The following is a 26013-nucleotide window of genomic DNA, read 5'->3' as shown; positions in this document are numbered from 1 at the left end:
GTGCAATGAATGGATGGGTATTTTTGCATTTTGGCTTAATGTGTTGAGTAACCTGGATGATTATCTTAATATTGGGTTTATTGCATATTATAACAAACTGGAGCAAATGTCAGGAAATTGATGCAGCCTATTTGGATTTGGACTAAAATGTTAATTGAAAGATGTTGATTGCAGAGGTTTCCCTCTCACACATTTATGTGTAATCTGAACTTCTTTTGAAATTAAATTTATTATTAATATGGATTACATGTCTGTCATCAGGAGGAACTTTTTTATATTTCCTACAACTATTGGCGGAAGTAACTGCTTTTTGATTTGTTCGCATCTCAGGAACTGGAAACGATTTTAGTTATAGGAACGCCTTTTGGGGGGGACTAAATTAACTCCTATACTTCAGAGTAGGGTCTTACCCAGCACAATAGGAACTATCAGTGATGCAAGTGTACATTGATTGGCCAAACGCATGCCATACACAACACAGGCAACCGCCATTTTTAAAAGCTGTGTAAATATACATTTTACATATACTTACTCCACAAACATAGATGGACCCAGGCTGAATCCAGGCACTTCTCAACCTTTATGCTACAGAGTTGTTGGTGTTGTTGAATGCCGCACTTAAATGACGTCGCTGTTGACTGGCTTACGTCACTTCAGAGTTCCTGCAACCAGGAAAATTGCCCTAGGGGAACATTTAGTTCTTAGAGAACCATCCTGGTGGCTAGTTCCTATAGGCTAACTGAGTTCCTATAGGCTAAATGAGTTCCTATAACTACCCATTGTGAAAGCCCCTAATGTAACAATGTGAGGAGATGACTCTCCAACTCCTGCAAGGACTTCAGATGATGCAAACTCTGAATCTACACGCACCAATGCTAGATTTTCTATATCATTATGTTCACAACTTGTAATAATTACTTCAATGAGCTCATTGTTGATGTTAGCTAACTGCGTCATTTGTACTTTTCTTAAATCCATTACTCGGACACAGTCACCTCTGATAACAGATCACTCTAAATTGCAATGTAGAGACGTGCATTTTCTGTAAAGCTGTTTTTAAACGATATTGTGAAAAGTGCTGTATTGAATTGAATTGAATTGAATTGAATTGAATTGAATTGAATTGAATTGAACAATGGAAGCCATTTGTCCTCACATCAGATGTAGGTCCAAAATTAAGGCTGAAATTTTGTTTAGTTCACTATTAGAAAGCTACACCTTCTAGATAACAAAAGCAAAGTCCTACCTCAAATTCAGTAGGTGGATTGCAGATTTCAAAAGTACTTTTTTTATTTTCCCTAAACTTTGTCATTGCTGACTGCAAACCTTACATTTGTGCATGTGCAGAGTGTCAGTACGCACTTAGCTTTTTACTTTGTTGACATCTAAAATTATGCTGGAAAACCGTGTCTTAGATTTTTTTCAGTCTTCTCCACCAAATATTTCTTTCCACTTGACGCCATGTATAATGTAAATAAACGTGGTTGTGCACAAGGTATTTTTGAATCAAGCATTGGTGATATATTTTCCTATCTTTACTGTTACACATTCCAGTTTTATAAAATATGAGATCTTTATAATAGTCATCATTTATAATGTAAAGAAAGAATCCAAGCTGTGGCCTTCCAGAGCATAAAAAATCAACAAAGTTCCGTTCCTTGGTGCTCGACACACTATCAAAACGAACACAAAACTCACACACCGACAAAAAGACATGCTTTAGTATTTGTTTGTATAAAAGCACCATTCTCCTGCTTCAAAGCTCACATTATTATACTGACAGCATTGCATTAACTCCAAACAGTTTTAAATGAACTGTTCTGGGGTCTAAAGGCTCTTTGCCTCCACCGCACCATCAAGGACAACTCTGGACTGTTCTACCATGTGATTGAATTGCTTTCAGGCAATTCATCTCACTCAAAATGTTCACCTCTCCATTCCGTTTTGGCGCACCGTGACGCTTAACCCTTGTTGCCATAGTGATGTTTCACCGTGGATAACAGCAGTAGCCCGGACAAGACTCCTTGACCCCTTGGATTAACTTGCCATTTAGTGCGGGATAAAAACACCTCGGCAAGTTCTCGAAATCCATCCACTAGTGTCTACCCTGACCAGTAATACTAATGAAGAAATTCGCTTTCGGAACAATGGTGAGAATCAAACACTTAAATGTTTGCATAACGAGCTCTTTTACCTCGCCACTTCTCCATCTTAATCATTCGCACTCTCCAAAACACCCACACCCTTCTTCAGGATCAGAGACAGGACCGTCGGGCCGGGGAGCCATCCGACGAATTAATCCGCTAAGGCTGATTGCCATCAGTAGCTTATGATTATGCACCCTGATTACGAAGCCCACCCGAGGACCATGCTACGCCGGTTACACTTCGTCAAGGTGGATATAAAATCACGCAATGATTGCACTGGGACGGATCAATCTAGCGGCCGCATCGTCTTTTAGCTTAGTCTGAAGTGCAACTATGATTAATAAGGTGTACTTGAGACCTATATAGCTAGTAACACTCAACGAGACCTCCGGCTTTTAAAAGTCGGGCCTTTACGCGTCATAAAACAAACACTTAATTTGACGGACATGGAGGATTTCACTGGCAGTGCACTGGAGGAGTTCGACGGACTTGGAACAGAATACATGTAGGCTCGGACTGCCTGTTAATAAGTCATTCATGGACTGAATTTAAGTACAAGAGACCACTTCACTGACATTTTGTTTTGCTGTAAATAAAGGAAAATGTAGCCTACATGGTGAAAAATAACAAGTAATTCTGCTCCTACAATGTAATGGCCCACATTACTTCTAATTTACAACCAGCTAGCAATGTAGGTATAGGCTAGATAGCCTATGCATATGATGATTTATTTCATCAGACTGGTTCCCTTGACAAAAACCCAATAGTTTTTTCATTGGTTTTTGGATTATTGCAGAAAATAAGCTCTGTGACCAACAAAAGTTTACGATTATATTTTGTTCACTATGATAGTCTTCACAAATGATCTAAATACAAATGCCAGAAGTAAAAAGCTACACATAGACTATAAATTGTCAGTTTAATGTCGCCATCACTAGTTTTTCAGTCTTTATTTAAAAAACGTATGAAGCTTTTATTTATAATGGTATTCTTAATGCTTTATAATACATGCATAATGCCTTATAAACAACTTTATAATGTGTATCATCTGATAAATAATCATAACAATAGTTACAATAAACTATAATACTTAACTATTTGTGGTTATAATTTCTAAGAGTACAATGCATTATAACACCAGATGAACCCTGCATTTATAATGCATCACAATGGTATTCTTAATGCATGCATAATGTCTTATAAACAACTTCATAATGTGTTGTATTATCTCATGTATAATCATAAAAACAGTAATAATACTTACCTACATATTAGATTTGGTAAAGCCTTATTATTTTACAGTTTTTATGAATAAAACATGATTTGCATTGTGAATGTATTGTTCCTTTGTACTTTTCCACACAACATTGATTTTACCTTTGGGGAAATGTCTTATAACCACTTCATGTTATTATATGGCTGTTCAAAATGACTTTTGTCTGTTCAAAGCAGACAAAGACCACTTATAAAATATTATGATCACATTATAGATATTTAAAAGAAGACTTTGTTTTTGTCACTTTACTGTAAGCAGTAAAAGACCACTCATAAGATGTAGTATGATACTGTGCAGATCTTAAGTAAACAATGTCATGATATGAGACTTGGAAAAGTAAAATATATGACACTATGGGATTTATGGAATGCATCATACTCTTAAAAGTTATAACCACAAATAGGTAAGTATTATAATGTATTGTAACTGTTATGATTATTGAGCAGATGATACACATTATAAGGTTGTTTGTAAGGCATTATGCATGTATTATAATGCATTTAAGAATACCCTTATAATGCATAATAAATACAAGCTTCATAAAAAGTGTTACCACGTGGTTATAAAAACACAATGCAGCTGCAAAAGCGGACTATATTGAGTAGATGAGTTTTCCTGCTTGGTGTGATGACATTTGTTGTCCCTGACAACCTCTTTAGTCTAATTTAGACACTTCTTAGCAACTGTCTTTTTCAAGGCAAGTAAATGCATAAAAAAAAATGGTTACACTTCATTTTAAAGTGATGTAGTTACATGTTACTACATGTACTTACTATAGTGATAACAGTTAATTGTGCATAATTACAAGTAACTAACCGTAAACCAAAACCTAGCCGTAACTCTATAGTACGTGTAGTTAAAATTACTCATTGCTTATTTGACGTCACATTAAAATAAAGTATAACCAAAAAAATCAGAAGGGGAATGTCACAGAATAAAATGTGAAAATACCTTGAGCTCTCATTGATCACAGACATTATTTCAAGAATTTAACCAAAAACCCATTGATTCAGGACGATGGAACCGGAACTGCTGAAATGCTAACACATTTCTAGTTTTTGGCCAACAAAAATACGTTATCCCTGCAGCACTCTATTACAATGAAGACTCTGAATTATTCTGAGACACCAATTATGTGGCTGTTGATATCTGTATAAGACATATGGCTGCCTAACGTAGGCTGTTGCTTTTTTAGTAACATGGAGCCACATCAACCCAAAGAGAAACTTTCAGCAAAGTTTGAGTTTTAATAGATTTTTTTTTCTACTAGTGAGGGGAGTAGAATGAGTTGAGCTAATGGAACGAGGGTTTCATTTTGATTTAAGCTTAACTCCTATTCTCAGATGTGGAAAATTGACACTATAGTGAGACTTGGTTCTATTTATAAAATATGACACTCTTAAAATAAGGTTCTTTATTGGTAACCATGAAGAACCTTTGCATGCATGGAATGTTTCTATTCCACAAAAGGTTCTTTATAGAAGAATAGGGTTCTTTAGAGTTTTAATACTCACTGAATGTTTTTTTTTTTTTTGATTGGGGAAAAAAAAATGTTTTTTCTATGGCATTGACTCCCCCCTATTTTGCAACCTACATGTTTAAGAGTGTATGTGTGGTTTCTGGTTTGAATATAGGCTTCCATCATTTCTCTTCCTTGTTGAAAATGGGAATGTCATTCATAGATGAAGTGCTGCACTATAACTATAGCCAGTACAGTACAAAAGCAGCACTTCAACACTCATCATCCAAGACACACCCTGTTCCAAAGAGGACAGTGATGGCATCAAATGCTACTTTCATTGAGATCTATGCCACAGTTTGATCAAATACATTATGGTGTAATGTACCGCTGTGCAGTCCATCGCATGCTGATCACTGACAGTAGATTAGTGTCAGGGAAGCAGCACAGGCTCTTACGCATTGGAGTGGGAGCCAGTGATGTACTGCCAGCGGGACGCGTCATGTGTACAGGGCAGCCTACATGCTGAGGAGTCCCTATCGCTGCTGCTTAGCACTTTGGCGACAGATTGCAAGATCTCAGAGCCAGTGTAGATGTCTCCATGAGACGGACTGGACAGATGGGAGGAGTGTATACAAAATAACATTTATAGCAAATGTTGCTTATACCCGTATCATCTGAATGACCATTCTCAGTGAAAAGCTTTCTTTTTAAACACCTCAAGAAAGTTTTATTCATAAATATTTGTCATAAAAATAACAAACATCAACGTTCATCCAAATTATTGCGTATAAACGTTCTTGATATGTACAAAATCATTTCTCCAGTATGATTATTATAACTTAAGGCAAGTTCACATTTTCTACATTTTCCCCATTACCTCTATTAATTAATTCAGCTAGTACAATACAAAAAGCTTTCAGACTGAAAGGCATGTCGAAACTGGTCTAGAATCATGTGAAAGAACTACTGAAAACCGTAGCAACGTATGCTTTTCTAATCACTCAACAGCACTGTCGAAACCTGTGCTATTCTAATTTTTTTTTTCTCATCACATCACAAAATAAAGGAGCCATGTGAACTAGATAATTCATAATTCATGAATTAGGGTCACAAGGTCACACAATAACACAAGTATCTGGTTAAAAAAAAAAAAAAAAAACTGTTATTGAAGATACCTAGGGTAGACAATGGTATTAAAACTGGCTTAATACATTCAAATATTCTATTATAATTATGGACTGAAGAAATTCAAGACATGTTTTGTGGAACTTGTGCTTTCCATAACACAAGGGACACATCAAAAATAAGGATATAAATAGTCTTTCAGTTCAAAATAAAATGTAAAAAGTAGCACTTGTTAGAAAAATACAAATGATCATTGGCATATAAATGTATTTATTTCTTCCCATTCGCTGTGTAAATTTGACAACATTAGAACTGGATTCTTTAATTGTACAACACAATTACTATTTGCTAGCATAGCAACAAAATGAAACAAATATATATATATTTATATAAAGGGGAAAATACGCTGTAAAAACCTTGGCACGAATGAATCAATAATGCCACCATGTTGTAAAACGAGGTAAATCTGACTTGTGCTGCGAAGCATCTCTCGGTGATTATTAATATCACGTAAACATATACATGCATTTTTTTAAGAATTCTTAAACAGGTGACAGCGTTAAAATAGAAAAGACCAAAAAGCACGAATTAAAACAATTTTAAGTTCGAAAGTGGAGATAAGTGCAATACATTCCAGCTGTGCGTTTTACTGCCGCATTACAATGCAAGGTCGAGGTTGGAGCTGTTCCATAGTAAAAGTGCTGAACTGCAGTTCATGTGTTCTGCAAAACACGCTCCTCGATTAAGAAATATAATGGTCGAGGAGTTTATAAATAATAAAAAAACACTTGATTTAGGTTTATGCACTTGCTGCACACACCTCAAGCTGCACGCAAGGTTCATTGTGGAAGGTCCAGTATTAAAATTCTATCCCCTATTTCACGAAAAGGGGATCCGTCACCTCAGTGGACCTTTACACTCATGCGGGTCGCTTGATTCAGTTGCCACGACGTTCACTTGAGCTTTGGAGTTGTATTCTGTAGTAGCCTAAGCAACTGTTTTAGTAAGCTTGAATCTTCCAAGACGGAAAGATTTGACATCACGCACAACGAGCGCTCATTATCACAACTGTCGCTTAAATGGCCTCGGGCAAAGTAAACGGCCACGCGTTAACTACTTGTGGCTTCAGCTCCATCTTTTCTTTCTGTTTAAGATGCACCCGACCGTGCCGTTTCCTTTCGTCGCTCCTGGCAAAGCGTTTGCCGCACACATCACAAGAAAAGGGTTTCTCACCGGTGTGAGTGCGGGTGTGTGTGGTGAGATGGTCGCTTCTGCTGAAGCTCCGCAAACAGATGCGGCACTGGAAAGGTTTGTGTCCCGTGTGGATGCGGATGTGCCTGTTGAGCTCATCCGACCGAGAGAAGCGCCGGTCGCAGGTCTCCATCGGACACGTGAAGGGTTTCTCTTTGGCCGGCCCGGTAGACGAGGCAGGGCTCTTTCTTACGCGATTAGGCTTCTGAGCCCGTGTGTAAGTTTGACTGAAAGACTCGGGCAATAAAGATGAATACAGAACCGAGTCTATTGTGGAAGTCGAGTAGGTTGTGTCGCAACTGGACTGGAGTTCAATATTTGGATAAATGGACGGTTTTAATAGACTGGTGGGTGGGATATCCATAACTGGGGTGGAGTAGTTAAACATGGGAGCGTTGAAGCCCTGTGTGCAAGAATCTCCAAAGCACTGCTCCTGTTTTAAAGTGCTCTCCACTTTGAATTCAGTCTCTGGGTTTGAGCAAATGGGAGAATAAGAGTCTAAAAGTTCTTTCACGTCCACCTGTTGATCAGCTTGAAAACTATTCGACATGGAGAATGCCTCTGACTGGAAGCCAGCATCCAAGTATGACTTATTGAAGGTCCCCCACTCGTAACAACTGCTCTCGAATTCATTTTTGATGACCACTGGGAATGTCGCGCTCTCGGACAGCGGCTCTGCGTCTTGCGCAGAGGAGCGAAAGTTTAAATGCGATGCAGCGGAGTCTTGGGCCTGCGTGGCGGTCTGGGAGTCCGGGTAACTGTGGCTTGTCTGTCCCGGAGAATACAGCGGCGGGGTGGTGCACGTGGAGGCCTGCGTTTGGACCCCCTCGTCGCCAAAACTGCTACGGCTTGCGTTCATCGTACCGTCAGCACACTGTTGCGCATCCGACACAGGGGTTGTTGAGATGCCAACGATTTCGGTGATCATGTTAAGCAGTGTTTCCGTGCTGCAAGGTGTTCCTTGAGATGTTTCCACATAGAAACTGCCTGAGTAAGCTAAGGAGGTTGCGTAGCTTTCTTTCGGCCCCTGACAAGAGTTATACTGATCTGTACTCGTGGGCTCCGTTTTGGGGGTAATAGGCGCACCTGATATGGAGAGAAAAAAAGCAGACATGCGTCAGTGCCTTCAGTGAAATGTGCAATCAGTTATACCTATACAGTTTCGTGAGTGCCTTGAATTAACTAGCACTATATATTATATTTCATGCAGCAGTACTCAAATCTGGTCTATAATTAACAGAGCTAGAATTTTTACAATCTGCCAGAAACTCACCGTGTGCAAACTGGGCAGGTGCTGTCCTTCCAGAATCCATGAAAACATCCTGGCTGTCTTTGGAGCCGTGAGTTTCCATCCCTATCGCAGAACTGTTACAGTTCTCAAACTGCGAGTAGAAAGAATCTTGAGAGTTCAAATCCATGTTGTTAAGCATCTTTCCGTAAATGGCTTTCCAATGGCTGTCAGTCCGAACAGGTTATTGATAAGGGGCTATTGCAAACACAAGAAATAGCAAAAAACGGATCCGATAGTTAAGTCCGTGAAGGCGTTCGTCCAAAAAAGAAATGTAAATACTTTGGAATTCCCCCTTTTTGAGATCTGCGTCAAAGTAATATAGCTCTCCAGCTATCTGTAGTGTAGATCTGTTGATTCTCACACCAACGGCTTCCCTTCGCTCGGCTTTTATACACTCCGTCTCACCGATCAGCCCTCCTCCCCATTCATTGTCTCCAGTGAGAGGATTCCCCGCTGCGTGTCATCTTCGTGACCATATATGGACAGAGGATATGACGGGCTTCCCCAAAAAAGGAGAGTTACGGTTCTGACGCTTCAACAAGTCTTTCGTTAAGTGTAAGGGAACGAGGGAGAGCCATGGCTTCAGCTATGCATATTTCTTTGCTAATTCAAAATTAAGCCCTATATGCATTAGAATGCGTTTTTAAATAGCCAACATCTGCACGCGTTCATGACGAAAATAAACGCAAAGTGTTTAAGTCACAGAATATACAACTGTCAATTTCAGTCAATTTCCTTTGATTTCGTTTTATAACGTCTTGTAAAACTAATTTACTACTAGACATTTCACAAACTGTACAAACTTTCAAGCATAACGAAAAATTAACTTCAGCAATTAACTGACTGTTAACGTATATCATTCAGTTTGTCATGCAAATGAATTATGAGGTAAAAAGGCATGCGGATACAATATGTAGCATAACGCGAGGAAAGAAACACTCATTCATATCCCCGCTTTTATAAGCAAAATAGTTGGCCTATCACCTTATTAACTAGCTAATGCTTTGTCATTCCGTTGACCAAGCTGTCAGCACCGCAGTTCCAAAATTCCTGTTTTCCAATACTCGAGCAGGATATATTGTATATCTGCTCGTAGACTAGATATAATTTGACACAGAAAAGGCATACACTTGCTGGATCATAATAAAATGAACAGAAATGAAAACTAATTATAGTGTACAAAATGAAGTAAAATGGCCCTGAGTCGAAGGTAAATATTTACCCCAAACAAGTATAGGTTGTGGAGACGCTCTGGCATCCGTCGCACAGAGCTGGCGGTAAGAAAAGTGCACTGATGTCCAGCACCATGGAGAGCGCCACTTGAAATAGCAGGCTACTCCATTCTACAATTATAGTTCACGGCCTGCAGTCTGTGTACGAAGCCATAGTGGTGACATTCTTGCTATGGGTTTAATATAACAGTCGAACGGAAAACGGTTTCTTTTTCCCCCTGCCTATTTTTTTTTTGTTGTTGTTGTTGCCCTCAAGAGTTAAACAAAATGTAAAAGAAATGCATACAAATATACTTACAAATTCCTATTCTGTGATTAACATGGTTTCAATTTCTGAATGAAAAGTCATGTAGATGTTTTAGGTAACTGTACACCAAATATACACACTACTCTGCAAAAGTCTTAGGCACATTGGTATATTGGTACTCCAAGACGCTTGAAGAAACCAACCTGCAAAGCTAAAGTTCTGTGAAAAGTTTTAGGCACTTGTGTAAAAATGCTGTAAAGTGAGGATGCTTTCAAAAATAATGTCATAAATAGATATTATTTATCAATTAACGTAATCAAATCAATATTTGGTGTGACCACCCTTTGCATATTAAACCGCTTTTATCCTAGGTATGCTTGCACATAGACTAGTTTTTCAGGTAGCTTTGCAAGCAGGTTTCTTCAAGCATTTTGGAGATGTTGCCGCAGTTCTCCTGGAATGTTTGGAAATGTAAACTGATATTTCCTACTGACACACTACAGCAAAAGATAGAAATAACTGGCTTAAAAGCATTTTTTTGTGAAATACTGACGTGCCTAAGACCTTTGCAAAGTACTGTACATATATATATATATATATATATATATATATATATACATACATAAACACAAGAAATATTGTGGGAACGACGTTAAAATGAACACCAGAGGATACTGCAACATCAGTGAGTACTACTATACAAAAAGTACACAACAACTGTAATGGATGGCTCAAATGCTCCAGAAGTAACAGGAACTGCCATTTCATCTGCAAATCTGCCAGCCACATCAGGAACAGGAGTTATTTTTGAAAGCTTAAAAACTACAATTGCAGTAGGTACAAGTGCTGAAAGAACATTGAGAACTGCAGCACCAGATTCCACTTCAACTTTATAGTCTACAGCGGCACCTGGAACAACAAGGGCAGCAACAACAACTCTAATACCTAAAATAGGTTTGACTAAATATGTTATGACTATACACTTCTGAGCAAAAGTTTGGGGTTGGTAAGATTTTTAAAATGTTTTTGAAAGAAGTCTCTGAAAGAAGTCTCAATGGCTGCATTTTTGAAAAAATATTTGATAAAAAAAAAAAGAAAGAAAAAAAAGCAATATTATGAAATATTATTACAATTTAAAACATTTTATTTTATTTTAATATAGGCTACTTTAAAATGTAATTTATTTCTGTGATGCAAAGCTGGATTTTCAGCATCATTACTCCAGTCTTCAGTGTTACATGATCCTTCAGAAATCATAATATGCTGATTTGATACTTATCATCAATGTTGGAAACAGTTGTGCTGTTTTATATAGAACCTGTGATACTTTTTCCAGGATTCATTGATGAATAAAAAGTTAAATAAAATGGCATTTATTCAAAATAGAAATCTTCTCTAACAATATAAATCACTTCACTTTTTATCAATTTAACACATCCTTGTTCTTTAAAAAAAAAGAAAAAAAAAGAAAGAAAAAAAAGAAAGAAATTATTGACCCCAAACTTTTGAAAGGGTATATTCAAAAGCATTTATATATAGTATATGAATATTGTTACAAAAGATTTCTATTTTAAATAAATCCTGTTCTTTTTTAAACTTTTGTTTTTATTCATCAAAGATTCCTGAAAAATGTATCACAGGTTATAAAAAAAATATTAAACAGCACAACTGTTTCCAACACTGATAATAAATCAGCATATTAGAATGATTTCTGAAGGATCATGTGAAACTGAAGACTGGAGTAATGTCTGATGAAAATTCAGCTTTGCATCACAGAAATAAATTACATTTACAATTTGTATTTTAAATTGTAAATTTAAAAGGTGCAAGAAAAGTGTTCTCTGCTTTCAGTCTTAGAGTTATTAAAACGTTTGTTTGTTTTTTGTAGAAAATTATTGTGGATTATTGTTGTTGTTTTTTTTCCACTTTGGACATCCTAATTTATCATCAACCCATGTACTGTTGTCATATCCAAAAGTGTCGAATCAGGCTAATTTCTAGAATTTTGCCTCTTCATGCAAGACATTAAAGCAATATTGAAAGTTAATGAAAAATATAGCTTTTCTAAGGAGGCATTTAAACGAAAATGTAGCCTAGATTTTAGAATAATAAAATAAAAAATCCAATTTATGTTTTGAAGCTTCTTAGCCAAATTCTTTTTTACCTGGATTACAGTTGCACATGCAGGGAACTCCTACAATGGTGGCTTTACTCTCTACAACTACAATTCCCTGTTGCAAAAATCCAGTTTAACCTAGAAGCTGTGTTGCTGAATGTGGAAGCTGGCTGACCAGCCACTATGTTCAAAAAACAGCTTGCACTGCTGGTTCAAGATGGTCTACCAGCTTGAAGCCGCTAATGACCAGCTAAACCCCTGTGCAAAACACCTGTGAAGGAACCACAGAAGGGGTACGGTGATGTCCACTTGTCCTGTAGCAGGTAGGCGGAAACTTTATGCGAGGTTCAGGTGCCTTCAAATCACCAGAGAACTCTAGTTTGCCCCATCCAGCTGTGATTGCCACTCTTGTACACTATTACTTTGCACAGCCCACTGGAGCACCAATGAAAGAAAAAAATAAGATATGAGGAAGAATATCTTGCGCAGTGGGCTGCAAAAAGCGAGGCACTCATTATAGCACAAGCCTACTCAAGTATCCTTAGCTCAACCAAATCTATTTATGATTTTTTTTATGGCTTATTTTATTTTTTATTTTTTTATCAGCATGTGCATTAAGTATTGGCAGTTGGAGTATTTTTCATTTATTTTGGAACAGGCCTGAGTAAATAGATTGGCATGTAGATGTAACCCATTTAGGAGTACAATAGGTTTCCATAAATACATATGCACGATGACAAAGAAGCATCCGCATGCATGATGGAACTGGGTTTGGCGGTGCACGAAATATCCCTCTTATTATGATGATACAAAATCGTACTTAACAACAAGTTTGACATTTTCTGGAGGTAACTGTTCACATCACGCTACTTTCCCCTATTCGAGGCCCTAATATACCCCTCTCCAGTGGTCTCTCCCAGTTGACCTAAACCTATTAAAAAGCTCTTCTCTTAAAGAGTTCACAACACTGAGACGCTGTTGTGATAACTGCCGAGTAGCGCTCACCTCTCGCCTCTGCAAAATGCCACGGAGCTCAGTAATGGGTTTATGTAATTCCTGCACTTACCAAGATTATTACACCAAAGAAATGCAATGAAGGTAAAAGTGTAATGAGACCATCGATGTGTCGGTATTTTCAGATCGGATGATCTGAGCTGGCACTGCAATATCTACATATATCTCGAGTCCATTCAGTCATTGATTTGAGAGCTTTAAACAATCGAATTGCAAAATATATGATGTCTATAGATCATATTGGTTGGTCAAAACAACCTCCTGACAGTGCAAAGCATGTGAAAATAAAATGAATGCTGCATCTCTACTAAGTCTTCACTCATTTTCTTTTCTGCTTGTGATCCATCTGTTCATAGCAGCATTTTTGTAGAACGCTCAACAACACCATTAACAAATGGTATAATCGTATCCACACATAATTTGACAAATTCCCAAGGCAATGATTGAGCTGAGGGAAGAAGCAGCACTGCAAAAAAGAAAGTTTATTGCATCTATAAAAAGAAATAAGAAGAATTCATCTAAAATATTAAGATAAGATAACTGATTTAACAATTGTAAAAAGATCTAGCTTATGGGCTTGCCATGCATGAAGTACGTATTGAAAAGAGGGGCTTTGGAGTACTTTCAAAAACGTCTGGTATAGGGTTTCAAGAGGCAGAGGAATCATACGCCCTCCACATCACATTTCTGCAGTATATTTCCCATATTACAAACCCCCAACGGCACCGGATGAAGGCTCATCTTCCTCAAACCATAGCAACAATGAGAAACCGAAAAAAGGGATTGGGAGCGCCAACATCAGAGATTCCACGACCGGAAACACGACTCAATGCAAGCTTGCATCACTCTGCCAAATCATTTTTGCTTTCTTTTTCCCTTTTCACTCGCAATCCCATGCATGACTTCGCTTTAGCGCCTGAACCCCTTTCAGAAAGCATGGCTCTTTTCAACCAGAGACTTATCGCTCTCCTCCGTCTACGGAGTGTGGGAGTGGGGTTAGGGAAGCCCGATTGCACAACCAAAACCCCACTCAGCGAGCTGCAGGTTTCCCTTGCAGTTCCAGAAATACACCCTTGTGCTCGCCCACCCTTGTCCCCGGACATCCATCCTCGCCTTTCAGGCTGGGAGGGGCCGGAGCTTCGGCTTTCTTCCTGATCGTGACTGCGGAGGGTTCCAGCAGTTCCCCGCCCGCTCTAACTGACTCCCCCACATTCCCAGCAACCTCTTCTCTACTCTGAGCCGCAGCTCCAGAAGCACACCAGCAGGCCAATCTGGCTCTCCTCCAGCTACCTAGAGTTATCTAATCACAATAAATGAGGATAAATTAGCGTAGCACCACAGCGACAGGGCTCACTTCATGTTACGCAGCAGGGTGCTAAATGTTTCAGCACCCTTGCTTGTTTTGGGGATGAGGCCCATTACTTTTTCCTCAACTCCCAAGCTGCAACCTAAACCATTTGGAGAAATCAACAAACTCCTCATGCACTCGCATGGCAGCTCTCCCTACTGTGTAATTCAAGCAGTTAGCACAGCGTATTTCTTCAACAGGCAGGCTTCATAATGACTGACCCCCATCAAGGTGATTCAATAAAAGCCTATAAAAGAATTCATCACCTTTTCTGAGGGACAACTACAGACTGAAAAGGGATGAGTCTATTCAAACAGATTGCACTGCTGCTGCTATGAGGAAACAAAATAAGAATGTGGCGTCTCTCTCTCTCCCTTTCCTCGCTAACATAAGTAACTATGGTAACAGGCGCACTGCATGGCACTGCTTCCACAAGCTCTCCAGAAATAAAACTGTTGGGCTAAGAGCGAGCAGGTAAAGACAAAAGATCCCGGGTGCCACTATTTATAGAGGCAGGCTTACATAATCTCCACACAGACCAGCGCTGGCTGAGGGAGGTTGGGTTTTGGGGTGAGTGGCACCGGGGCCCCGGCCCTAGAATCGAGTGTGCGAGAGTGGTGTCTGGAGGTTACACTGTCGATTATGAGCAAGCTCCAAAGGCTACAGGAGGGGGAGGAAGTAGGAAAGAAAGAATCTGTACAGAGAGGGGGAAAAGATGATGGCGGATTGGATTTGATGGTTGCATTGCTAAAGGGTGAAAGCTTTACGTGCGCTTGTTGATCAGCAACTCAAGCTCCCATGGGATGCATATCAGCCTGTGGTGGTGGGAGATGTTCGCCATTGAACGTCACTGTATCAGCGATTACATCACCAACCCGACTCACTGAGGTAACAAGTGCTTATGACAGATGGAAAGAACGCTGTCAGGGATAACAAACACACGACTTTACCCACTGGCACTGTGAGCCACACTCAGCTGAAGGCCTAAGACAATGTCACAGTCTGTTAGGCTAATGGTAGTGGAAGGATTGAAAGACAGTATAAATCTAAAGAGGTTTAACTGACAAGTCTTCTATAGTTGATAGCTTGTTTAAAGGCAGAACTGTCAGACCTGGCGTCACAAAATAAATTCTTTTGACGCACAGAGCATGACTAAATGGCTCCCCCTAGCAGTCATGTGCCATTATTACACTCTCCACAGTGTAATATTGGTTCTTTTGAGCTTGACTGAACGAGGTGTGAATGAACAGCTCCGTTCTTATCCGTCAGTTGATATAATCAGCAAATGAAACCTTCACGCTTCATAAAACTGTAAGCTTTGAGAATTTAATGCAGTAATTGTCCCATTACGGGACAAAAGAAAGTGTGACTCACGTAAATATGCCCCAACTACTCAAACCAATGGATGCAAATAGAGGCTCATCTCAGGATCTCATCAATGCGCAAATGGAGGAACTCTGACTCATCTATTTATGCCTGTGCGTTAGATCTCGCTAATGCTGTTTTGGCTATTATCCCATTGTACCGTGGGTCTGAGGAGAGGGAGGGGGATTGCGCATTGAATGTTTTAGTCACACTGAACAACCAAAAACTATGAGATGCATTTCAAATGGCAACACATGCTATGATGCCCAAGGGGAATGCGAATATAGAGGAAGATGTGTTTGTTTCCTCTCTGATCATTCGTCAGAATGCTGACGTTGCCACATGGTTCTGAAAAGTTGAAATGAAAAAAATAAAATAAAATAAAAAACACCAAATACAGCATGACTCATCAACAGGCTTAAGTCTCCCAAACACTGTTGACGCAACCAAGACTGTGTAAACAGAGAGATGTCAACACTTTTAAACTTTTATCATTAACAATACACTTAAACAACGATCCATCTACAAGCTTGCCTACCTTTCCTCTTGGATGCCCTGAAACAGTATTGCTTCATTGTAAACATACATACTACATACTGAATGACAATAATATATTATGAGGTAGACTCCTCAAATAAGTAACAGCAATTGAATATACTAATATACTGTATATAAAACTGTTCAGAAAGGAAAACAAGTGATATATCAACTGGCCTTAAAACGCTCTCACACTGAAACCGGCTCATCAGCTCATCCTTATTAAGCCCCTTTTAATATGGCACCATTAAGTACTCTGTAGCCTAAATACAGATTGTATTGACTTTTAGCTTCAGTGTACATGAAGCAATTCAGTGAACCTCACTCTTTATGTAAAGGTGTAAACACTCGTCTTCATTTGGCATGAAATTCTGACTGGACTTCTGGACACACACACTTACCTTATGTTCACTAATCTCTATGATTCAATGAAAACTGAGATGGTCTACCTGAAACAGAATAAAAAATACATGTAGAGACAGACTACTTGGCAAATTAACAGACTAAAATTGTAAATTTAATTTAATTAATTGTAATTGTAAAGACACTTTGAATGTTGGCTTGACAGAGCCTCGTTTAAAAGTTCTAAATAAACAAAATACTTGAAGTTTAAATGTCTGTAGACCTAACAAACAGAAAGAATGATATATAGATTGCAATTCAGTATATTCCTGTTATTTCAATTCAACTTCCTGTGAGGCATGGCCAGTTCAATTTATATTCCAACACATTAATTACATACAGTACAAGGAAGCAAATCCTGGCTATAATCAGTAAAAATCACACAATGCTTTTAAAGAAACACCATTCATAAAAAGATATGATTTGAATATTTAATTATGAGATTCAATTAAACTGAAGAAAGATTTTATAAGAAGATTTCAATTTATTATGTCAAATGAAGCCAAACAGCAATGGACCAAAAAAAAAAAAAAAGTGCACTGTCTTACGGCTCTTTAAACCTGAGGATATAGCCTAATCACATTAAACCAGACGTAAAATTGAAATATTCAAACAAGGCTCTTAATTATTATATTAAAGGAGAAAATAAAAATAAAAAAATCCACCAATTATCTAAATTACGTAAAAATGAAATACACTTTGTAGTAGCAAACATATGGCACCAATTGATCATCATGATTTATCATTCTGTTTCTGGCTTGCTACTGATTTTCAATACTCTTCAGCCATTATCAGTACAGTCAGAGCCGACCAGCCAGTAAAGGGGTGGCTACCCTGCCCTCTTCCAGTGCTATCACTGTACTGCTCCCAGATGTATCCTGTTTCCAGATACTGCTTGTAAACATTATTGATAAGGTTAGTCCTGAGCTCTTGGTAGAGGGTAGCTGCCTTCTCTTTGAATGGCCCTTCTATGCTGCCATAGTGATGCAGTGCTCTAACAGCCAGATAGTTGATGTTGATCCAGATCGGTCCTCGCCAGTAGGGGGCGTCATGTTCCGTGTTCCTCTTCATGTAGAGGGGATCTGCGCGTGAGAGTGAGCGCAGGCCATAGGGCGTCCAAAGGCGTTCAGGGTCTCGAATGTCTCTCAAAATATGCTCTATTTTTGGCGAGTCTGGTGTCAAAATATGAAGCAAGAATGGAAAAAGGCTAACGTAGCCTAATGCATTCACATACTGCAGCTTAGGGGCTCTGCGAACGGAGCGAACCAACCGTGAGACTGGGAACTGGTGCCGTGGTTGTCCGGGAGGCACAAACACTTTCTCCTGCTGAAGTGAGACCGCCTGGGTGTGATTACCGTAATCACTGAAGGTGTGCAGATTCTCAGACCAGTGCAGTTCGTTTAACAGATCGTTATTGTTGAGGGTACGATGGGTGTTTTCATACACCTGGTGGGGTTCCCCGAGTATTCGTGCCACATTCGCCATGATGCCAGAGGCAAGGGTCATCCAGCAATACAAGTCTACATGCCTCTCATCAGCAGATGGGTGGGAAGCCCGTGGGTAGTCGTCCAGGCCAGAGGTCAGGGTCTTGGGGTTTAAGAAAAGGTTGGTGTCTTTGTCCCTGCCTCGCCAACGGTAGGAGTTGGCAATGGGTCCGGCTTGTGTGGTGTTAAACCACTCAAACCAAATCTGCAGTCTTGGGTACAACCTTCTCAAGAAAGGAAGCATGGTCTGAGAGGACAACGACTCTGGTTGAGCATCCCACTTCTCCAGCAACTCCTGTAGGGCCAGGAAGAGCGTGGGAGGGTTTGCGTTTTCGTTGTGCTGCACTATAAACTCGGACGGTACTTTGCTGCGTGCTTCATCATCCAAGATTTGTTCACGTGGTATCCAGCCCTCTACGTTGATGAGATCGAGCCAGTGCGCAATGACCCCCTGAGTTAACTGACTGTCCCATTTGTTGAGGAGAAGTTGATGAAATCCTTCATCCCAAAGAAAGCCCCTAGGAAAGAAAGATCGCGATGGAACCGCCGTAAACAGCGGCCCCTCAGGGTAAAGCACAGGGTGCTCATTATAAACCGACTGTACAACAGACTGTCCAAAGAAATATCCCATGCCCCCAAGCATGTTGCTTAAAGCTGCCTTGGCAAATTCGATCTGCGACGATGTGAATCCTTTTGCTTGGAGGCCAAATATACCCTCAAACTTCTCATCAAAAGCCATCTTTCGCTTCTCCAGCTCGTCCGTAAGCACCGAGCCCACAAGTTGATTCGGTCGTTCACGGAAGCTTCCAGATTCAAACAAAACTTCAATCTGGAAAGGGGTTTGAACGGTCACCTGATGCACCACAAAATCACTCTCCATCTTGGGATCTTTCTGTTGATTCTGGTGGTTAGTGACTTTGTAAGAATCCACGGCAAAATAAGATCTTTTTTCACCTTTGGGGGGACTGAAAACAAATTTGTGATTTAGGCTGTTTTTCACTATATCCGTCAACTTATCAAGGCCAGGGCTCCTAGTTTGCAGGAAATTATATCTGAAAAGAAAAAGAGTAAAACAATATAGTAACCTGCTGAAATAACATCAGCAAACTTAAAATGTCTTTCATTTTCTTCACACCCCTCCACTCTGTTCATCTGAGCATCATATGCTACTGTAATCCTTTGTGTTTGAGAAGCAATTGAAGATTTCCTATTTGTTGAAGTGCACTAAATTTCAAAATTAAAAATGTTTTCCATGTTTTATAACTTTGTAAAAAAACAAAAGCTGTAATTTATCAGTAAATAGTAAATATTATTAACTTACTAATATAATACTATAATACATATTGTTTTAATTTAATATTTAATTTGTTTTTTATTCTGAATAATTATTGATGAAAACCTACATTCCTCCCTATTTCTATTGTTCACAATTATTACTCATTTATTAAATAAGCTTCTAGTGTATAATCAACATAAAATACCTGGCATATTTGCCACCAGCACCTTCCCCTGCAGTGGGTTTGCCAAATGTGATCTTGAAGTTGCCAAGCTCCTCAGAAGTTCCTGTCACAGAACTCAAGCGATTTTTCTCCTCTACATGAGCCTGCAATGAACCTTGAATATCCGTGGCAGTGTAGAACATCAGCGAGATCACAGGAGCTGAGGAAGCAATGCTCTGCCAATCAGAAACAAAGACAGATTTGATCTTATGAATTTCGATAGTGTAATATAATTCGAAAAATTATAAAAAATTATTTAAAAAAATTGTATATGTATATATATATATATATATATATATATATATATATATCAGAATTAACCACTTTAACTTCATATCATATTAAAGGAAAGCTGTGATGTTATGCAGAGTTGAGATACTGTCTAGCATACTCTACAGTATCTGACCTTCTGAAAATCATGTAGATTGTACATTTCCACTCAAATTTCATCCAAATAATTTTAGATTGGTAAGAAAAACATAGTTTAGCCTTCAATCAGTGACTGATTTAAATACCTAAACCTGTACAAGTATCAAAGTCCCCACAACTTTTTACTTAATACATTTTCAGAAATGTCCAATTACTGGAAAAAATATTTTATAGAGACTACCCTCATAAGGAGCAATGTCTTGCCAATAAAAAATGTCAGAGGTTAAACATTTAGTAAGTTCCATTACCTTTTTTGTGAATAATTAAGATATTTTTAATTTTCATGACTTCCTTGAAAGCCACAATTCAATATTTATCTTGATATTACCAGGATTTCCATGACTGTGAGAATTGTGACCTTAAAGGGTTAGGCTAGTTCACCCAAAAATGAAAATTACCCCATGATTTACTCACCCTCAAAGGTGTTACTCATCCTAGGTGTAGGCCTATATGACATTCTTCTTTCAGACGAATACAATCAGAGTTATATTAAAAAATGTCCTGGCTCCAACCATCCATGATAAAAGTAATCCACATGGATCTGTGGGGGTTAATAAAGGCCTTATGAAGTGAATCGATGTGTTCGTGTAAGAAAAATATCCATATTTAAAACTTTATCGACTAAAATAACTAGCTTCCGGCAGACGGCCGTACACATACTATGCAAGTCGACTTAAAGCTACACTGTGTAATTTTTTAAGTTGATTCTTAGCAAAAAACACTTTGTTCTTTCAAAATGATATGTGCTCATTAATGTGTAATTACTTCTACCAACTAATCAAGTATTCTCGTAAGCATAGAATCTGCCATTTAGAATACATACGAGCGAGTCGCTCGAATGGCAGCAGCCATGTTGCACCTCCATCTTGAAAATACATGTGTCAAAGAGGGACATACCTGGAAATTCAAGCTTCGCCTTTCGCGTTTTTACACTCAGTGGCACCGTGACGGATGCGAGGGGGAGATTACTCGCGACTGCCGGCAGAGATTAAATAATACGGCCACCGTAGGAGTTAAAACGCCCTTGGAATGGGAGGGGCTAGAAAGTAATATTCAGTTGGTAGTCATAAACAATTTCACCACTAGATGGGAGAAAATCCAACACAGTGTAGATTTAAGCCACAAGAGTAACCAGTGACGCATGTATGACGTAGGATGTAGGAGCATCGTAAAGCCCAATTTATACTTCTGCGTCAAACTTACGCCGTAGCTACGTCGTAGGCTGTGTGTAGTACCCTTCGGCGTACCCTGACGTGCACCTCTCCAAAAATGTAACAACGCGTCAACTCTACGCGGACGCAAGTGCTGTGATTGGTCTGCTAGGACCACTCCCTCGGGTTTCACATGCTCCCTCTGCGCGCGTGAACGCGGACAACGACGCAGAAGTATAAATGAAAACCAACGCGTTGCCTACAGTGTAGAGGCTCCGGCGTAGGTCCGACGCAGTAGTATAAATTGGCCTTAAGTAGTGTTGCACGGTGTACCGTTACTTCAAAAGTATCGCGATACTCGGAAATTAAAAACGTCACGATACCTAAATTTATCAGTATCGATACTTAAAAAAATAAAATAAATAAAAACACCTCCCTATGGACATCTGTGTTTTTTTCCTGACGCACGCAGCAAAGAACCTGCCGCTGTCAGTGTCATGTGACAAAACACTACAGCGAGATGGCTGCATGTGCGAGCACAAGTGGTCCACGACTCGTAGAAAAAGATGACGCGAGGAGTGACATATGGAAGTACGTTGCCTACCTTGCTCTGTTGCACGGTGCACCGATACTTCAAAAGTAAATCGGAAATTAAAAACGTCACGATTCCTTAATTTATTAGTATCGATACTTCTAAGAATGACCGCGTTCCAGATTTGTAAGGCCGGCGAGACACTGGCTGCATGTCGTGTCCGTTTTTATTTCGGCTCCCATGTTAACTGCCTGCGTGACACACGCGTCTGGGCGCAGCTCGAGACGCGCGGAAAACGCGTGCATGCTAGAAATAGAACCGACGCCTATTTTTCACGCGACACGCAAGCGTGTTGGAAGCGTTTCCAGGCAAAATAGAATAGGAAAAGATGTTTCTATGTCATTTGGACACGAATACATATTAATAAATGACATTTTGATGTTTGAAAGTTTTGACATAAATACAATATAAATGTAATTTAAAAAAATATTATCGATTTTCAAATATTGCACCTCTCAATACAGAACGAATTATTCTGTAGCCTATTTTGCCGTCAACACTGCCGACGTTGTCTTTGCTGCTATATATTTATGTTTAACATGAAGTATAGGCCTTCCACAACTCTCTCCCCACATGCCAAATATATCACCAATGAGGCTTATCATATGTTACCAATATTAAACATTGTTTAATATAATCGCTGTTCATATTTTTATTCAAAGTTCAGAATCAAGATAAAGCTCTTATGTTTCTTATGATAAATGAGATAATGCTGCTAAATTTATAAAAAATTTTACCTTGAATGTCATTGCTCTAATTTATTTTTTATATTTTGATATTTCATATTTTGTTCAAATGTTTAATATATCTGCTGTTCATATGTTCATTTATTAGTGTGTTATATGATTAGAATGTTGTCCCGGTTTTAAAATAAAGCACAGCAATGATATTTGAGAGTGTTTCTCCCTTTTCAGGAAAAGTATCGAAAAAGTATCGAAATCGCAATACTTGACTTGGTATCGGTATCGAAACAATAATTTTGGTATCGTGACAACACTAGCCTTAAGTTTAGACACCTCTCGCGGTTCAAACAAACAGGGCTGGGCAACAAACTCAAGCTCCTCCAAAATTTCTCTTTAAAAATTTCCGTTTTAGACATCAAATTCGTGACTGGTGTTTTGTTTTGCTCTATCCTCTGCGCTTCCACGTTCATCATTACGTTGTGCATCGGGTCAGGGGTTATACTCTTCCACCGTAAATCGATGCGTACGGCCGTCTGCCAGAAGCTAGTTATTTTAGTCGGATATTTTTCTTACACAAACACATCGATTCACTTAAGAAGGCCTTTATTAACCCCTGCAGAGCCGTGTGGATTACTTTTATTATGGATGGATGCACTTTGATGGACTTCAAAACATAAACTGCCATTCACTGTCATTATAAAGCTTGGAAGAGCCAGGACATTTTTTAGTTTTAACTCTGATTGTATTCGTCTGAAAGAAGAATGTCATATAGCCTATACCTAGGATGACTTGAGGGTGAGTAAATCATGTGGTAATTTTCATTTTTGGTTGAACTAACCCTTTAATGTATATTGATTTTTTTTATTTTTTTTATTAATTTCATATATATGTATTTGAAATCAAGCAATATTATTATGATTATACTAAATAAAAGTGTGCTTCATGAAACCAAGAAGTGCATTTTCCCAAAAAGTGGGGAAAAAGTACACTTTAATTATCAAAACTCCCCAGACTATGAGCACTGAAAACAATTCATATTTGTATTGTACATTACTACCATTATATCACAATAAAATATCCTTATATTTAACAATTTTATAATAATAAATCAGATAATGCTGGCTTTTAAACACATAAAATGTAAGAGCATTACTCTTTACGTACATGTTGTTTTGCAGTAATCCTCCACGTCCAGTCTCCACCATGATCTCCACCCATACGCTTCACAAACTCTGTGGTCAGTGTAAAATCACGGTCATGGATCTCCTGGACTCCAAAAGATACTCCATCATGCATTATCCATCCGTAGCCCTGCAAATGGTCGCCTTGCTCACAAGTGTGCCTAAGATTTGCATCCATATCAGTGAACTGACGCATCCACATTAAGCCTAAATAAATCAATAGAAAAGGCAAAATCGTAATAGCCTAACAACATCAAAAAGACACATAAAAATTTAGACAGAAAGCAACTGGTGCATAAAGACAGAGTGTGAATTTAAAGCACCCCACCTGTCACAACAGATCTAGGACTTCTTGTTTTCATCCCGAAGTACACCTGAGGCCGGTAGGAGCCCCAATATCTTTCAGGAGACACAGCAGGACTTGAACTATTAGCATCCAAGACCCGTGGAGAAGGGTGCAAGGTCACGACCCTCCTGGCCAAGGATGAGCGCATATAAAGGGCATAGAAGAACCAGATGAGACTGAAGATACACAAACCGATGGATATATTGATAAACACCTTCCCAATGTCAGTTTTCTTTTTCTTCTCCTTGCGTGGTGGAGCAGGTGCTTTTTCCTCCTTTCTTGGGCTAGGTAACACACCATCACCACTTGCAACCCTCTTCCTCCGCCGACCCATCTTTCTTTTGACCTGACCAAGCCGGTCCGAGGATCACAATCATTCAAATGCGCCTGAAAATCACCAAAAGTCAAGAGGTTTTGACTTCAGGTTTAAACTGTTGACACAGTGATTGCAGCATAAGCTCATAAACTATATCAGTCTTATAGTAATGCATTTACGGGAATACATACCCCTAAAATATGATTATAATGTTAGACCACCTGTCTATGACAAGATTCTGCTAATTTAATTGGCTAACTGAAAAAAGGAATGAGGAAATGAATGAACGAACGAACGAACGAATGAACTGATGAATGAATGAATGAGATTCAGCTCGTCAGTGTCTACTTAACGCGTCTGCAATGATCATTCTCTCTGCACTAAATGTGGACGAAGCAATGAAAAAATCGACTACAGCAAGGCACACGTACGCAAATTATACTAATAATGACGTTACCTTATGTACGTGTCAGTACTCTACTGAACATTGTAATCAGCAGCACGGTCACTTCCGCCTTTCTTTTCGAAACTGTCAAGCTGACAACAAACATAGATGCATATTCAAAATAAAAGTCCTCCAGTGATTTACTATTGCTCGCTAAAGACAGAACTTTAGACAGAAAAGAAAATTATGTCGTAGTTTACACCTCACGCGTTAGTCGTCAGCATCATTTCGTTAAAATCATATGTGGCTTTCTTTCTTTTTAGAGAACAACATATTCTGAAAAATGTCTCGATGTTTTTGTCCATACATAGGCTATATAAAGTCAAGGGAGACCAATGTTGTTTGGACCTCAATGACATCCAAAATATTAAGCGAGTCTCTCTCAATCAGCTCTCTAACGTTAGCTCCCCAGGTTGTGAATCAGTATATCATGTGCAGAATTTTCCTGCACTGGTAAGGTAACTTTTTCATATAAAAAAATAATAATCCCAAGAGAATTTACACAAACTGAGAAAGTCAAAAAAGTGTTAGGTTGTGCCCCGCTCTCCCCGACCCCTACAACTAATTATATGTGCAAAGTCTAGAAACATGAACTTATGATCTGATAACTGACCATTTTACATTCCCAAAGACTTTGGACCACTAATAAGAACAACAGACCCTGATGAATTCAAGTAAATTAATGCCCTTCAACCGCATGATGGAGGGGACACACCAGAGCTCTGCCTGTTGGGACTCCGGGTATGGAAACACCAATTTGAATGTACTAAAATGCTATTTCAGAAGCATTTGTTTACACTATGCATTTGAATGATCTTTTATGGTATATTCGTGCACATTTACACAAAACATAAGTTGATCAACTTCTGCTGGATTATTTTTGATTCCTAGTTCCTACACAACAGACTATATATTTTTTTCCAGCTGGCTCTGACTGGCTCATCTCCCAGACTAAGATATTTGTTTTCACGGATGCTGATGCAAAGGACAAAGAGTTAAAAAGTACTGTGTTTTGGCATTGATTGAAAGCACAAAGTCCTGTAGTATGTATTAAAAGTTTCTTTTAATATTCTG

The 26013-nt window shown here is 38.9% G+C and overlaps 2 protein-coding genes across 3 annotated transcripts; both read right to left on the bottom strand.

The window, feature by feature from the left end:
- Nucleotides 1-5607: 5607 nt before the first annotated feature.
- On the bottom strand, nt 5608-9884 carry LOC311071462 (uncharacterized protein). Its single transcript, XM_084095871.1, has 3 exons — nt 9775-9884; nt 8535-8747; nt 5608-8347 (listed from the first exon to the last, which is right to left on the bottom strand). The coding sequence occupies exons 2-3, from the start codon at nt 8689-8691 to the stop codon at nt 7086-7088; spliced, it is 1419 nt and encodes a 472-aa protein (XP_083951997.1). The 5' UTR covers nt 8692-8747; nt 9775-9884; the 3' UTR covers nt 5608-7085.
- Nucleotides 9885-16897: 7013 nt separating this feature from the next.
- On the bottom strand, nt 16898-25032 carry mogs (mannosyl-oligosaccharide glucosidase). 2 transcript variants are annotated; one of them, XM_084107054.1, is made up of 5 exons: nt 24952-25032; nt 24161-24565; nt 23816-24039; nt 19779-19972; nt 16898-19349 (listed from the first exon to the last, which is right to left on the bottom strand). In XM_084107054.1, exons 2-5 carry the CDS (start codon nt 24510-24512, stop codon nt 17585-17587), a joined length of 2535 nt encoding a protein of 844 aa, XP_083963180.1. In that variant the 5' UTR covers nt 24513-24565; nt 24952-25032; the 3' UTR covers nt 16898-17584. The 2 variants fall into 2 exon arrangements, with proteins under 2 accessions (XP_083963180.1, XP_083963181.1); XM_084107055.1 differs by having other exon boundaries at nt 16904-19349; nt 24686-25019.
- Between the last annotated feature and the right edge of the window lie 981 nt (nt 25033-26013).

Source organism: Abramis brama, assembly GCF_963993115.1.
Source record: "Abramis brama genome assembly, chromosome: 2".
NCBI lineage: Eukaryota > Metazoa > Chordata > Actinopteri > Cypriniformes > Leuciscidae > Abramis > Abramis brama.
The sequence above is the reverse complement of the archived record's forward strand: the minus strand, read 5'-3'. Positions and strand labels throughout refer to the sequence as shown.

Bases quoted from the DNA above. Each gene is read 5' to 3' on its own strand.
- LOC311071462 (XM_084095871.1), bottom strand. From the start codon at position 8,691: ATGCTTAACAACATGGATTTGAACTCTCAAGATTCTTTCTACTCGCAG. The intron at 8,348-8,534 runs GTGAGTTTCTGG...TCTCCATATCAG, and splicing joins ACCTGCCCAGTTTGCACACG to GTGCGCCTATTACCCCCAAA.
- mogs (XM_084107054.1), bottom strand. From the start codon at position 24,512: ATGGGTCGGCGGAGGAAGAGGGTTGCAAGTGGTGATGGTGTGTTACCT. The intron at 24,040-24,160 runs GTGGGGTGCTTT...TGATTTATTTAG, and splicing joins TCCTAGATCTGTTGTGACAG to GCTTAATGTGGATGCGTCAG. The intron at 19,973-23,815 runs GTACGTAAAGAG...TCTGATTGGCAG, and splicing joins GGATTACTGCAAAACAACAT to AGCATTGCTTCCTCAGCTCC.